The sequence below is a fragment of the Chroicocephalus ridibundus genome, chromosome 1, assembly GCF_963924245.1.
Source record: "Chroicocephalus ridibundus chromosome 1, bChrRid1.1, whole genome shotgun sequence".
Lineage (NCBI taxonomy): Eukaryota > Metazoa > Chordata > Aves > Charadriiformes > Laridae > Chroicocephalus > Chroicocephalus ridibundus.
The window spans coordinates 153,261,718-153,276,197 of record NC_086284.1 but is presented as its reverse complement, the minus strand read 5'-3'; the positions used below and the strand labels follow the sequence as shown (position 1 = coordinate 153,276,197).

Here is a 14,480-nt window from a genome sequence, read left to right as displayed (position 1 = left end):
TTGACCGTATCCATAATACTATAACATTATCCATTTTTATTTGTGCATGGAATTTCTAATTTTAATTAATATACTGTCATACTATCTTATATAATGTACTGTCAATCAGTAATATTAACTGTTCCTAACTTGAAAAGAGATATAAAGGGAAAAAGCAGCCTTCCAGTACCTGAAGGGGTCCTACAGGAAAGCTGGGGAGGGGCCGTTTGCAAGGGCACGTAGCGATAGGACGAGGGGCAATGGTTTTGAACTAGAGCAGGGTAGGTTTAGATTAGACATTAGGAAGAAGTTCTTTACAACGAGGGTGATGAGACACTGGCACAGGTTGCCCAGAGAGTTGGTGGACGCCCCATCCCTGGACGCATTCAAGGCCAGGCTTGAGGAGGCTCTGGGCAACCTGATCTAGTTGAAGATGTCCCTGCTTACTGCAGGGGGGTTGGACTAGATGACCTTTAAAGGTCCCTTCCAACCCAACACATTCTATGATTCTGTGAAAAACATTGCTTTAAGGACATGGTCAAGTGTTTCATGTGTATGTGTCTGGTGTGTCTAAAATTCACTGTGCTCTCATTTCAAGCAGCTCCTACAAGCAGATGGTGTACCAACCTGAGCTATTACCTTATTTTTTCAAGGGCAGCTCACCTCTCCCTGTGTTTTATTATTAGTAACAAGTTCTGTTACTCTGTGCGTTGCTTGGACACTGTGGTCCTCATGGAAGCTTTTTGCAGCATCTCCTGCTGTGAGCTACTGCTGTGGGTTCTGCTTGGCCGTGCAGGGGTCTCTGGGGTAGCCTCTGTGAGCATCCTTCCTGGATAAAAAGAGCCACAAGCAGGAACAGGTGGGTCCTCTGTTGGCTTATTGGGGTTACTGGATTGCATAGACCAAAATCCGATGGGAATTTCTTTCTTGGAATATCCATCAGAAATTTCAGAGCTAACAGGATTCCAAACGACTTCATAATAAACAAAATTAACTTCCTCTTAAAGAGAAATAAGTAACGTGGAAAGAGTAGAAAGGGCTCCAGCTCTGATATCTGAAATAGCCGTGTGTGTGTAACTTCATCTTTTCATCCAAGTACTTCCTGCTTTGTCCTTCTCTGGTTTGTGCTCTGCGGGCACAAAACCAGCACTGTTAAAAAGTTTTTCCAAAACTCATCAGCTAGGACATATAGGAGAGGTATTTAAGATTTGCCTTGTAGACAGGTGAACGTTCCCGGTGTTTATGACTAAACAGGCAGAGCCCCTATGGGGCCGCGGAGGTCTCATCCATCGGCAGAGAGAGCAAGGGCCAAGGTACAAGCCCAGCATGAAGGGTGCATCACGGAGTAATTCTGTCAGCGTTTAGCAACCTGGCTTTGAGAGAGTACACTGACACCTAAAGTAATGCATTGCAACTGAAACTAGGAGACGTAGCCACCTAACTCTTCTTCACAGTCCCTTTATTGTGCAGAATCGTGAGCTGATAGGGATTAAGGTGTGGGGTTTGCCTGCATTATGCGTGCTTAGGTCAGCGGGGCCTGGCCCTAGCAGATAGCCCTGTGGTACAGGCAATAATTATTATTTCTTCTGCTTAGCTACAGAATAACAACTTTCTGTACACACTATAGCAGCATGAATTTTCAGTTGATAACGTACAGCAGAATATACATGAACAGAAAATTGTCCTCTGACTGTGAAATGATTGCTGCTGTTGCTGGAGGATGGACGTATTTCCTGCAAGTGCGGGATTTGCAGAAAAACTTCTCAAGTCAAATGCAAAATATAACTTACGTCCCCATTTATATAATTTTGAAATTAATTCATTACCAAGGAAATAATAATATTTCTGCTATTTACAAAGCTTATAGATGCTGAGGAATGCAGGATAAATCCCATGTGCACAGTTATTTCAAAGATATGCTGCAAGAGCCCTCGCCAAATTTTTCCAGGGTTTTTTCTCAAAATTGGTTGTAAAATCTATTCAAGTGTATTTAAAAGATATTTTTAAAGTTTACATTATTTTTAAAAGACATGACAGAATGTTTAATTTGAAATCTTACTTTAAATTTTAAATGCGTGTGTTTAAAATATTTTGAAAAAGCTAACATAAAAACAAAATTTCCAGATAGAGCAAAATTATTTAAGGGTCTACATAAAAAATTTCTCTTTCTTTTATGGTTTGGTTTGTTTTATTTTGGCAGACTGGGATTTCCATATTCCTAACCCTTTCTTTTGGCCCTCTCATAGGTCTATAGTTGAGAAATAAAGGTTTGTATGCAATTGGTTCTTGCTACTTCAAACGTACGTGTTTACACCGATTGGTCTGGGAAGATGCAAAAGCTCTCGGCCGTTTGCCTGAGATGCGATGTAGTTTAACTTATTTTGAGGCAAAACAAAGGTTAAGATTAAATCAGTTGAATTTCTTTTTGATGCTTATTTCTGTTACTTTAAGCTCGAAATATGTTTTTCAGACTAACCATAGCCTGATCCAGAAACATCTAAACTTTGGAGAAACATATTTCCAGATCCCAGTATTATAGCCCTATGGAAGTCCTGCAGTTAACTTTCTTTTCGTGCTGCTCTACAAGCACCTCATATTCTGTGTTCAGTTTTACTGTCCATAGCCTGAGATGAGATACTACTTTATTTTTGTTTGCCGTTTTTCATCAGTGGTTTTGTGGAATTACTAACGAGAGGAAAATAACACTTTGGGGAGTAAACCCCCTCCGTATAAATAATTCTAAAGGATCTGAGCTTAGCGTTCCTTTGTTTACATTACGGGAGAAGCAAAGGCCACAAAGGTTCTGCAGAGCAGTACCGCAATTCACCTAGTGCGCGTGTAAAACCATCGCATCCTGTTTCTTAACTATGAAGTTACCTTCCCTCTGAATGTCAATTGATCTTTGAATAAGTTCTGGAATATCTTGGACCAGAGAAGCACAATGCAAGCTAAGTTCATGGTGAATTGTTTGGGATTTTTTTTCACTGATGGAGTTTAACTATAAATGGAAAAGTATTCCTGTCGTGACTTGCTCTAAACCCAGGAAGGAAGGCAGCAGCGGTGAAAAGTATCTGAATCTATTGTAGGTTATCTGCAAGCTTCCATTCCCCTGGGATGCTGACGGTCCTTTCTGTTCTTCTATCCAAAGATAAATACTATGAAGCACTTCTGGGGTCCTTGCTATCCTTTTCTTTCTGAGCTGTCTATTTTTACTTGTCATCAACTAGGCAAACGTATCTGGCCTTGCCTTCTCTTTTTTGGTCATTTCTGTCAGGCGAGTGTATGAATCTCCTCATATCCTCAGCTGAAAATGCCAACAAAAAAGGACTGTTGTTAACACTCCTTTATTTTCATAGAAAAATGTCAGGGGGAAGTTAATACCATTTCCATTTGCATTCACAAGAAGAAAAACTAGGAAATCATGAGCCGTATTGATAGTAATACTTTTAGAGAAACTTCCCTAAAAAGTGGACAGCCAAACACTTAGGTGAATCGAGTTATACCATGGAGAACAGGATGTTCCCCATTAAGGAGCTCGTCTGAATGAGGAGTGACGTGTGCTGCTCACAGCTGTTTCTGAAAGGAATGACGTAAACAGAGATGACATACGTGATATAGAAATGCTGCAACCAGCCACATAGTCAATTAAGATGTCTTTGTTTAAATAGAAATCCCATTACTAAACCTAGATGTTCTGAAGCTAGCAAACTCAACGCAAGGCTAGCATTGCTACTTTTTTCAAAGACGTTTCATCACAGACATCTGCCAGCCAGCTGTGTAGACTTTCTGTCTACGCTAATTTGCAAAGTATTATTGCTGGCCTTCGGCATTCAGAGCCGTCTTCTTTTGGGCTCTTGCTGGTCAAAAACGTATTTATTGGAAATATTTTCTTCATGTGGTTAATTTGGTTGCTTTTGTTTGATTGCATTTGATTTATTTTAGCTTTGAAGTGGGCTTATTTTGTTGGGCTTACCTTGATTTTATAAGGTATTGTCATACTTTGCATGCATTCGTGTAAATGATGATGAGTACAGCAAGAAATTTTGAGGCGTCACTGACTTTGCAGTACTGCCCCACTGAAAACAACGTCCTGCAGGATTCTCTCCCTTGTCCACCAACCTCCTTCCAGTTTGGAAGGTTAATCTCTTTGAGGTGCTTTTGTATTTGATTATTTAATTACTTTGCCCTTTCCTGGAGCTTCACCTGGAGGGTTCGGCTGAGGCTCCCGGAGGAGGGATGCTGGCTGAGCAGGTGGTTGGTGCTGGACCCGCAGGGAGCCGGCCCCTGCTTTCCCTGCTAACACTGCCCTCTCCTGGTTCTCCTCCTGCGGGACCGGGAGCCGAGGCCGCTTGCAGGAGGCGGGTAAAGAAAAGGAGAATCACATCGTTGGCTTCTTCTCCTGTTACTTACTGTCTCTCACGACCTCCCACCCTTCTGAAGAACGGCGCCGTGAAATCTTTGCGCTGGCCCAAGAAGCCAAGGAAGACCTGCCTCAGAGTTCAACGTCCAAACCAGTCCTGTGAATTGACCAGTGTTTTGTGGCTTTGCAGGCTGCTGTAACTGGGGCCGCCTGAATCACTGGGGTTTCACTAGGCTGAGCAACCTGAGACTCAGAGGTAGCCCCTGAAACCCAGTCTCCTGGCTTTCAATATCCCGCACTGCTCCTAGCTGGCTGCGCTGCCTCTTTCAATCCTGCTTGTTGACTGGACCTCTCCTAGGCTTATCCATCCATTGCAAGTTTCCGACTAATAACTCTGCCAGGCTGTTGGAACCAAGCTAATCGCCTGTCCACAGCGTGCCGTTTCTGAGCCATTATGGGTTACTGCTGAATTTCCCCCCCTCCTCCCCTTCTCCCCCGAGAGCCCTTACAGAGCCCGGAGTGCTCCCCTCCCTCTCGTTTTCCCCACTTCCCCAGCTCATGTCACTCGGCGGAGCAGGATCAGGTTGCTTTTGCATTGTGATTCTTGGCATGAGCCCCTCTCGGATTCGTGTAGCTGTTCTGTGAGTACGGCAGCCAGTAGGAACAAAGCACATAAGAGCACATTAAACTAACATTCAGCACGCAAAGCCCAAATAATTTACTATATGCTACCCTGCCTAGTAAAGGGAATAGTGTAGCAGGCTTACCCTTTTAATTTCCTTTCTCTCACTTTTGTCTATAGAAGTCTATACCATAACTTCCTTGAAAAGCGTTTCTATTTATTCTGTAGTCGTTCTTCGCCTGTTTGTTTTTATGCAGTATTTCTTGCAGTAACAATCTCCTGTGCTTTGCTTGATACCATCAATAAACAGAAACGTACTGTTGTATCTGATTTGAATTTTAATTGTAGAAATATAACCTTTCCCACTGCATTGTGCTCTTATGGTGGTAAAATGATCCCTGTTGTCCTGCTGCCTGACGGGTCTCTCTTTTTAAAACCTACAAGGAGCGGTGTTACAGAAGTACAAAATATAGATCAAGAAATGTGTGTACTGATGATCAGTTACCCCTTCAGGGATGAAAAATTCCAATTTGACATTATTTCCATGTCATACATTAACACAGTAGGGTTCCAATAAAAATATGAATCACTTAGAAATAAGAAATGTCACAGGACTGACAGATAATATTAGAAAAAAAAAAAGAAAAAAAAATTAAAAGAAAGTTCAAATACAGATAAGCTAGTCGCTACAGCTGCTCAAAATGACAAAGAACTTGTGCAGAAGCTTGCAATAGACTTCAGAATCCATCTAAGTGTATGTACCTGCTACAAATATGCTTGTCTTTCTTATATTCATAGGGAATATACTTTATTAGAAGAAAATAATATCACTGAAAAAACAGAAGACTTTCTTGGATATGTAGTATATGAAAGTATATGAAAGAGCTATCTACATGAAAGCTTATCCAATCTATCTATCTGTATCATTCGGTCTAGTAAGAGATGCTGCTTCCCTTCATTCTGCTAGATTCTTAGACCACTGTGAGTACAGTAATCCCTAAAATGCTTGCACAAATTACAGCTTTACTTGGGATTCTGCACAGTTCACAGGCTAGCATGGACTTTATCAATTGCTGGGCAGATAAACAGGTTACTGAAGGCAGATGTTTCCTGCTCTTCACTAAAACTCTGTGGGCCCCTGATTCTGGCAAAGGCGTTAGGCTCAGAGAGAAAAATTATGTTCACATATACTCCAATATGTTGTGTGGCGTGATTTGTAACACCGCTCGTTGGAAAACCAGTTTATAGACTGTAGGCGGAGTGAATAAGAAAGTTTTGAAGTTCCCCATCTCGTTCTGAGCCAATTATAGTAATCTGAACAACGAATAATTCAACAGGAAATGCAGAGTTAGTAAACAAAACCCATGTATCCTCCACCACAGTTGTGTATCGTCACCTTATGACTGTGTTAGGAAACACAGCCTCTGAAAACTATTAATTCCACAGAAAAAATAGAATTCTGGTTAATTCTGTGTTATGTGTAATTATGTAACATTTCCATTGATTTCATACATGAAGTAATTCTGAAGTGATGTCCTATTAAATATCCTGTTGTTTATGAGTCAAAAGTCAAACTATTCAAAATCATGTACTAGTAAACTGCTGTATTGCTTCTGGAACACGGTGGCTTTCAGAAAAACATTCTACAGAGGAAGCTTTTCTAACATTTATCATAAAACAATTTATTCAGGAATAGTTAAGGCAGTTTTCCCATGTGGATATGGCCTTAACTGGGGAGGTCACAAGCCTGGTCCTCTAGAGTGAAAAAGTGAAATAAAGAGGGGGGAGATCATCCAGTTCTGGTGGGGGAGTCACCAAGGGAAGATGCCAATCCTGGAAGTGCCCAGCATGTTACACTTCTGCTAGCTGCCTTTCTAAAACTGGTGGTTTGGCTTAGAGCTGAGCCTGCTGGGCAGGTCTCGTTGTCCTGTGAACATATCTGATAGCAGAGAATGACCATGCCTCTGTGTGTTTCTTGCAGCTTCATGATGAGTTAGAAAAGGGCGAGAAGGAAAGCGCAGAGCTGCAGGAGTTTGCCAATGCCATCTTACAGCAGATAGCGGATCACTGCCCTGACATCCTGGAGCAAGTCGTCAATGCACTTGAGGAGTCATCATGACCTCGGCCACTAGCCCCACCGGAGCAGCACACCAGTGGCCAAGCCCAGTCAGTCCAAGGAGCCATGAGAGTGGATAGGAATGTGAAAAACAGAAAATGGAATAGAAACTTCTGGTGCACCTTTTACAAAGAAAAAAGCAAAAAAAAACCTCTAAAAACTACGTGCTCTCTAGGTTCTTCCAGTCTATGATTAATCAGTCATGTTTGCATTCATCTTCTCACTGCCTTTCTACTTTAGAATCCGATTCCCCGTTGACTTTGTGGATGGTGACTTCTGGATACGGCTAACAAAAGCTCTTCCATGTGTCCTGCACAAAGAAGAGGGGATCCACAGAATACAAGCAGCTCTAGTGCTCCATGAGGTTGCAGAAGGATAGCCCTTGCCTTTCATTCATTTATTGCTTCTTTTTAATTTCTTTTACTTTCTTTTTTTTTTTTTTTTTTTTCATAAAAGCTGAAAGCCTGAATTTCATAGTGCTAAATCCAAACCTGAGTGTGCTCTGATTATGGCTCACAACTGGCCAGCATCAGCTAGCTAGCTCGGGTCGTGCTGCCTGTCTTAATGTTTCTTATGTTCTTAAATAACAGAGGGAGGAAAGGAAAGTTTCCCTATTTGTTCCTGTTAGTCACTTCATCTAGCAGCTGGGAAACAGGGTATGCATACTGGTACTTTCTGTTTGCTTAACTTTGACTTTTATTGTTCACTGATCTGACTCCGAAGTGCTGAGTGGGGCATTTTTTCAGGTAACTGTTTTCATCTGTTGATTTCTTGGGTTTTTTATCTGCGGTTTCTCATCATAGGTCTCTGTCCCTTAAGTTCTTATTTTATCGAGAGCTCTCTCCCCTCAGGTAGGTGTGGTCAACAGGTCAGCTCCCAGCTTTAGCTTGTATAGTTTGTCCATTGCCAATTTTTCAGGCCGCAGCTTTGTGAACACTAGCTGCCATCAGAATAATCTTAGGCGTTTTGTAAATGAGCAAATTGCATCATTTAGCTTGAAAGTATAAATTTAAAGCTAAGCTAGGTAAATTGGTAACATAGTTCCTACTATAATTATAATTTAATTTATTTCGGTTTAGCGTAGGTTGACGAGGAATGAGTTTGAGTTCAGACCAATAACCCATTCTTATGAAGAGGAGCATCTCTGCTGGAGGTGGCACCCAGCTGAGTAGATAGGTATAAAATCACAGCTTTAGTTAAACCAGTGCAATTCTTATATGTATATGGGAGCCCTTAGTCTTGTTCCCATCCATCTTTGACACTCGTTAAAGCCCTTGCTGATAGGCAATATGACCTGAAATAGCAGATCTGTTTATCATTGTGGTAGCAAGTCAGAGTCCTATTTTGTGAGTAGGACTTGGGTGTTCATTCTTGGGCTATGCATTAATGGGGAGACACGTTTTTTCCTGACTGCCAGTGGTTATGTGTGTCTGGGGGCATCTGCGGGACAGAACCCTTTAACACGTCCCCATGTGCTCCTTAAAGGAGTTGTTCCCCTTTAGCTTTCCATATTACTTAAGAGAATGAGGGGAGGGGGAAAGGCGACCAAATATCAACACAGCAGTGGAAGAAATAGTCACTAGCTAATTATGAATCCTCTCAGCAAACCTCTCATTCAGAGCCTGCGGTTTAATTCCATATGACTGACTGACTACATTTTGAGCTTAATCACTAAACCGTTACACTAAGGAAAATGTTTCCAGCCCTTTCAGGAAAACTGCATTTCTTATGTCTTTCAAATCCAGAGCACAGCTCCTCTGTAGGTCTTTCACACCTTATTTTTATCTTAAGAGGTGATCAATTGCTTCCAACAGAAAGGAGATCGGCAAAAGTTTGAGTAAGGGAAGATGTACGCTGTCTTTTTTTCAAAAAAGTATTGAAAATTGGGCAAAACTGACACCTTATATACCTACACACCTACACCTAAATCACATCCCAATTCATTCTTCTGTAATGATTCAGCAGAAGGAACTGGATCCATAGCCATGGTGTCCACTAGGAAGAAATCTGTAAGTCTCCAAAGAAGAGGTGATTCACACCTTTTCGATGTCTTGAACTGCCAGTGCTTTGCAAATCAGGAAACGTAGCTTTAGTTCTCGCTGCAGGAGTAGCCTGTGTCTGAAGCTTTTTTTGTGGTGGATGAAGAGAGTAATGGGAACCTGAATGTGTGCAAGGGGGGGACACCGGAAGGCATGTAGACAGTGACTGTACATACCATTGAGCCGTGCCTCATCCCAGAACCGCCCCTTTGGTCCCATTATTTGAGTCAGCACGTTTCGATAGGAGCTGTTGTTTTGAAATCTTTCCTCTTGCTTTTTCTTCATCACCCCTAATTACTCACTCAAGGAATTTAATGCCGCCTGTAAAAGCATCAGAGCCATCAGCCTAACATCATCGCGCCACCGCCACCACTCCTGACTATCTCATTAACTTATATGGTCAAATCTCCAGCTGCCCTGGTTCCCTGCTGTAAAACAATCCCTCCTCTGTGAGAAGCTGTGGAATTTCCCTTATCGATGGTTCAAATGACTCCTGCTTGTAAACCTCTTACTGAGATGTTCCTTGATAGCGTTTCTGCTGCAGGCAGGGGCAGGGGGAGGGGATGGGAACAAGGGGCGGTCGCTTTGGGCTGTCATTTCAATTCCCTGGGTTTACTGCATTGCCCGCGCATTGCAGAAAAGCCCAGAGTTTCAGTGCGGGTTCTTCTGCATCTTTAACTCAGCTGCCAGCCTGTGGCCACGTTTCTAGAAAGTGGCTGAGCCAAAGGCACTTTGCTGTCATGACAGCGTGCGCCGGATCCGTGCGTCGGCAGCCAGGTGAAGCTCACTGTTTACACATCTCCGGGCCTCTTCCCTGAGAGGATTTGTCAAGCCTGGCTAGTTTTCACGCTGGCCATTTGGTCTTTTATCTGCCAGCCACACACCTGCTGTTCCTCCCATCTGGATTGTTGGGTCTTTGCAATTTTTCTCGTTAACTGCCATTATCTTCTAGGTCTTCTGGGCTTCCCATCTTAAACATTGATCTTAGACCTCAGTAAAGTGCTTTCAGGGAGAGAGCAGATCTCATTTAGGAACAGACTTGATCCGACTTGATCTCCATTGAACTATTTCAGATAATCTCTCTGATCCTGTGTCCACAGAGACCTTGTCATGGTGAATAGCTTGAGGAACTGTGTGATTTGGAAGGTGCTGCTGGCCACAATTTAATGCCGAACCTGACCAGTGGAAACTTTTTCTTTTCACTGGCATGGAGTGCCATGCCTTAGGGCAACGGAGGGATTTTGTTGTCGTAGTCCATCACGAAATTGCATATCAGGCACATGGCAGAAGGGCCGTACATGTGGACGTACTGCGATGCTCATCCAGTTGCCTAACCCACCACTGCTCTTTTAAAATCTTCTACCCAAGTGTCAGCAGACAGGCAGATGCAGACAGTTTCCTCACACAGCGGTCCTGCAACACAGCAGCTCTAGGAAATCAGGGGCCCTTCCCAGGGAGCCAGGGGAAACTTGCTTTTTCTTCTCCTGTTGAATGAAGTTCCATTTGCTACAGGAGCTGTGAAAGTTTTAGTTACTTTAATTTTATTTTTTTTCTTTCAAGCTGTCATTTGTAGAGAAACTGAGAGATGTAAGGACTGAAGGAGCTGTCTGTAGAAAATTAAATAGGTCATTTTAGCTGGGTTTGGGCTAAAAAATAACTCGAGCCTGAAGCCCACATACAGTGTAAAAGCTGACACCCCAACTACGCTTGTTCATGATATCCACGAGTCCAAGTACATATTTTCCTCTGAATCCAGCCTCATGTAAAACACTAAAAGGACATTACAACACTAGAATTGCAGGGTGAGGATGCGAACACTGTTTGCGATTGGAAGAAGAATTGCCTGGCGTGCTCCCAAACGAAGCTCTAAGCTTCTAGTATTCTCTCTCATTTTGACTGCCTTTAACCAGCTTTCCCTCTAGAAAATGCCAAACCCTCCTCGGAGTATCCGATTTTTGCCAAGTATGGGGGACAGAAGGTGAAAGTCTGATGTGATGCACAAAACTGTGTGTGCCGTTTCTGGTTGCACGGCTGGAATATCCCTTCTCTAGCAAATTTTCTGGTACTTTGGGGCTCTCGGTATTTTGCACAAGGGAGCGTTAATGTCATAAATCTTGTAGACATAACCCTGTTTTTTTGAACCAAAGGGGCACCTCTTTTCATTCGCCCTGTAATTCCTACCCGTTCTGCTGCTAGTGCTCAATTTGTTGGGAAATTTCTACGTCTGATAAAGGTTGACAGGTTTGAGTCCCCACTCCTGTACTAATTGCCAATCGTTGCCACCAAAGGGGTCTTTACAAAAGAAGTCGAGTGTCACGCACTGATACCATTTTAAAGCAAAGTTTTCACTACATAAGTAACCCATATATTTCTCAAATGACTCCGATGAAATGCAAAAGGGAAATAGTACAATCAAGGCATCTGATATTTAAAGGAAGCCTCTACTCAGCTCAACGCCCGCACTGAAAGAGGGAACCGGAGAGGCTGCAGAAGGCTGTGGATAACTAACACTGCCCCAGCGAAGCCGGTGGGGTGGGAGGGTCGGGCACGGGGCATCGCGCCTGGCAAGGTCAATTCTGCCAACCCATCTTGTCAGCGTGGCGAGGAAAACGAGTGTCGGGGCGGGGCGGGGGGGGGATTTTTAAAGAAAATAATGTTTTTAATTGTTTTTTTCCACGTAAATGGAAGGAACCTTACGCAACAGCAAATCCTTCTGAACAAAATGGCTGTGTCCGCTGACTGTTTTTAAAAAAAAAAAAAAAAAAGAAAAGAAAAACTCTTTCAAAACTTTTTAGTGTCAAAAGCATAAACACAGAAATCCTGACTTTTTCCAGTGTGTGTGGTGAGTGCTGTAACCCTGTCATCAGTATCTCCCCTGACTTTTTCAGGGGTGTTTTTTTCCTGTTTTGTTTTCTGCTTGTCGATATTGTCTGTGTGGTCCTAAGGCTGGGGCAGTTACCAACAATGTGTGTCTGTTGTCGGATTAAAAAAAAGATAGTAGTAGAACTGAAAAAGATGTGTTTTAAAAAATATATATAAAAATAAATTTCGTCAAAAGGAATTCAAGTAAAGAAGCAACAAAGCCATGACTCCTCCTCTCGGGTTTGTACGGAAAAGGATTTGTGGGCTTATAATTATAACCAGTTGCCTTTAACAGGCTTTAGAGGCCCAAGGCAGCTTGGCCTCTTGGGAAGTGTTAGGAACCCTGTATAAATTCCTGCTTTCCCAGGTTTATACTGTACACATGTAATACAGAAATGGGCAGAATGAAAGAGTATTTTGGAAACCAGTCTGTTCTTGTAATGGTTGTCTACACCAGGTGTCCCTTAAGGTAGGAACCATTGATGTAAATGGGCCAAAGGCTTTGGCCAAATTTTCCACGCCTTCTCCGTTGATGCCGGGGACACCTGCAAGCGCAGATCGGCTGGTGCAGGTTGTCATTGCGTGTAGGCCTGTTATCAAAGTTGTATTTCTTTGTGTCCGGTGTTGGTCACACAGCCGCAACGGGTCATGGTACATTCAAGGACCAGCAGCTGCATCAGAGGCCTGCATTGCTTAAAAGGAACAATGTGAGGAGAAATCAGTGTGTAATTAAAAAAAAACAAAAAACTGCAAATCACATTACGTATGATACTAGGTAAAGAGTTTCATTAAATTAACATATTTTTTATATCAAACTTTTATATCAAACCCCGTTTTGCGCTTCTAGTTTGGATCTTGAAAATCAAGTCAATCAGTTTTAGTTTTAAGTAGATATTTCCACTTTAGGTTCTGAGTGCTTTGCTGGGATTATTTTGTTGAAAACATTTTTCCATTTGGAAACTGGCAAAAAATGGATCTATCAGTCATGTGTACTCATTTGTTATAAAATGTGGTTACCTCAAAACCAAACTTGAAAGCCAAATTTTGCAAGTAGACATTGTTCCTTTAATCGGCCCCATCTTCCCAGCTCTCCTTGGACGTGGCCAAGTCTCTGTCCTCCGTGCCTGCCCAGGTGCAGCTGCATTTGACCCTTTCTGACACGCTCATTACAGTATATCTGGGGGGGCTTTAGTGGCAGATGCCTTTATCTGTTCAGATGCTGAAGGAGGACGAATCAAATGGGACCATGAGCAGGGGAATAATTTCTGTGCTAGCCTAACATGCTGCTCCAAGCCCACTAAAACAGTATATTGCCGTTTCCCTCCAAGTCAGTAAATGAGGAGAGCTGACACCGGGTTCACAAATTGTTTGTGCGATTAAAAAAAAAAACAAAAAAAAAACCTGTGGGATGCTCCATTCACTCCACAGACACGGATCCCTCATTTGCTCTGGAAGAGACGTGTTGCACTTTAGCAGAGGGGGAGACGGGCTTTGGGGATGGGATCTAGCCTACTTGAATTCCTTTTTGAAATAACAGCAGCGGGAGACATTGATGTCTGCGATGCAAGTGCGCACGCTGCCTTCAACTTGTATGTGTTTTATTGCTGGAGTCATGTTACTGACAGGATAATGAAATTGCAAAGAAAATGTGTTATATTCAACTTTGCCTTGATAATATAAACACTTTGTTCATTTTTTTTTTCTTCTTTTTTTATTCACAGACTAAGTTCATCAGGAAATTATAAAATTATTTAAAAATTCTGTGCCATGTCTTCATTTCGGTGAATTTCGGTGTGTCTTGCTCGGTGCCCTCTCCTGCATGCCCAGGATCGGAGGGCAGGTAGGAGGGCTGAGCCGGCTGCCTGGCTGTTCCCCGAGACCAGCCTTGGGGTCCCATTTGTTGCCCATCCTCACCACTGGAACAACCCTACTGGGGGTCTGGGCTGCGGCACGTGCCTGGCAGCGCGGATGGGCATAGCTGGGGCTGCCTGCAAGGTGAGGGTGAGGGACTGTCAATCACAGGGGTGTCTCGGTCACCCCGGGGCCTCACGGGTCAGGTAAGTGAAGGTACAGCAACCGCGTTTACAGTCGGCTGTTGCCTTTGTCTCTCTCGTGCCTGTTTTCCAAGTAAACGTGACTTGAACGCTGCAAACGAGTGCCCGAATCCCAGATGTGCATCCAGCATCGAGTCAATGTCAGGGTCACGTCTTAAGGAGTAATGGACCCAGAGAGCCTTGCTGTGCAAAGGCCGGTGAGACTGTCCTACAGAGCGTCTTCCTGGTGAGACCTGGACGCGGGTCCCCTCCCCAGGGGAGCGGAGGAGACTCACAGCTCCGTGGCATTAAAGACGAGCTGTGACCCCCTGCAGCGCTGGAGGAAACGGGCTCTACCCAGCGTCCAGTCTCCAGCCACATTTTGAGGACATGGGAAATTGCCTGAGTAATGTCACTATAAAATCTCATTTTTCTGGCGTTTTTAACTGTTCTAAAGAGAATAGCATTG

General features: G+C 43.2%; 1 protein-coding gene across 6 annotated transcripts in view; it reads left to right on the top strand.

Annotated features, from left to right (window-relative positions):
- ERC1 (ELKS/RAB6-interacting/CAST family member 1) overlaps nucleotides 1-11,638 on the top strand; it is a 305,118-nt gene extending 293,480 nt beyond the window's left edge. For all 6 annotated transcript variants that reach the window (XM_063318622.1, XM_063318614.1, XM_063318604.1 and 3 more), the window contains one exon: nucleotides 6,943-11,638. In XM_063318622.1, the coding sequence (XP_063174692.1) occupies nucleotides 6,943-7,080 (138 nt within the window). In that variant the 3' untranslated portion in view covers nucleotides 7,081-11,638. The remainder of the gene's footprint in view (nucleotides 1-6,942) is intronic.
- Nucleotides 11,639-14,480: the final 2,842 nt, after the last annotated feature.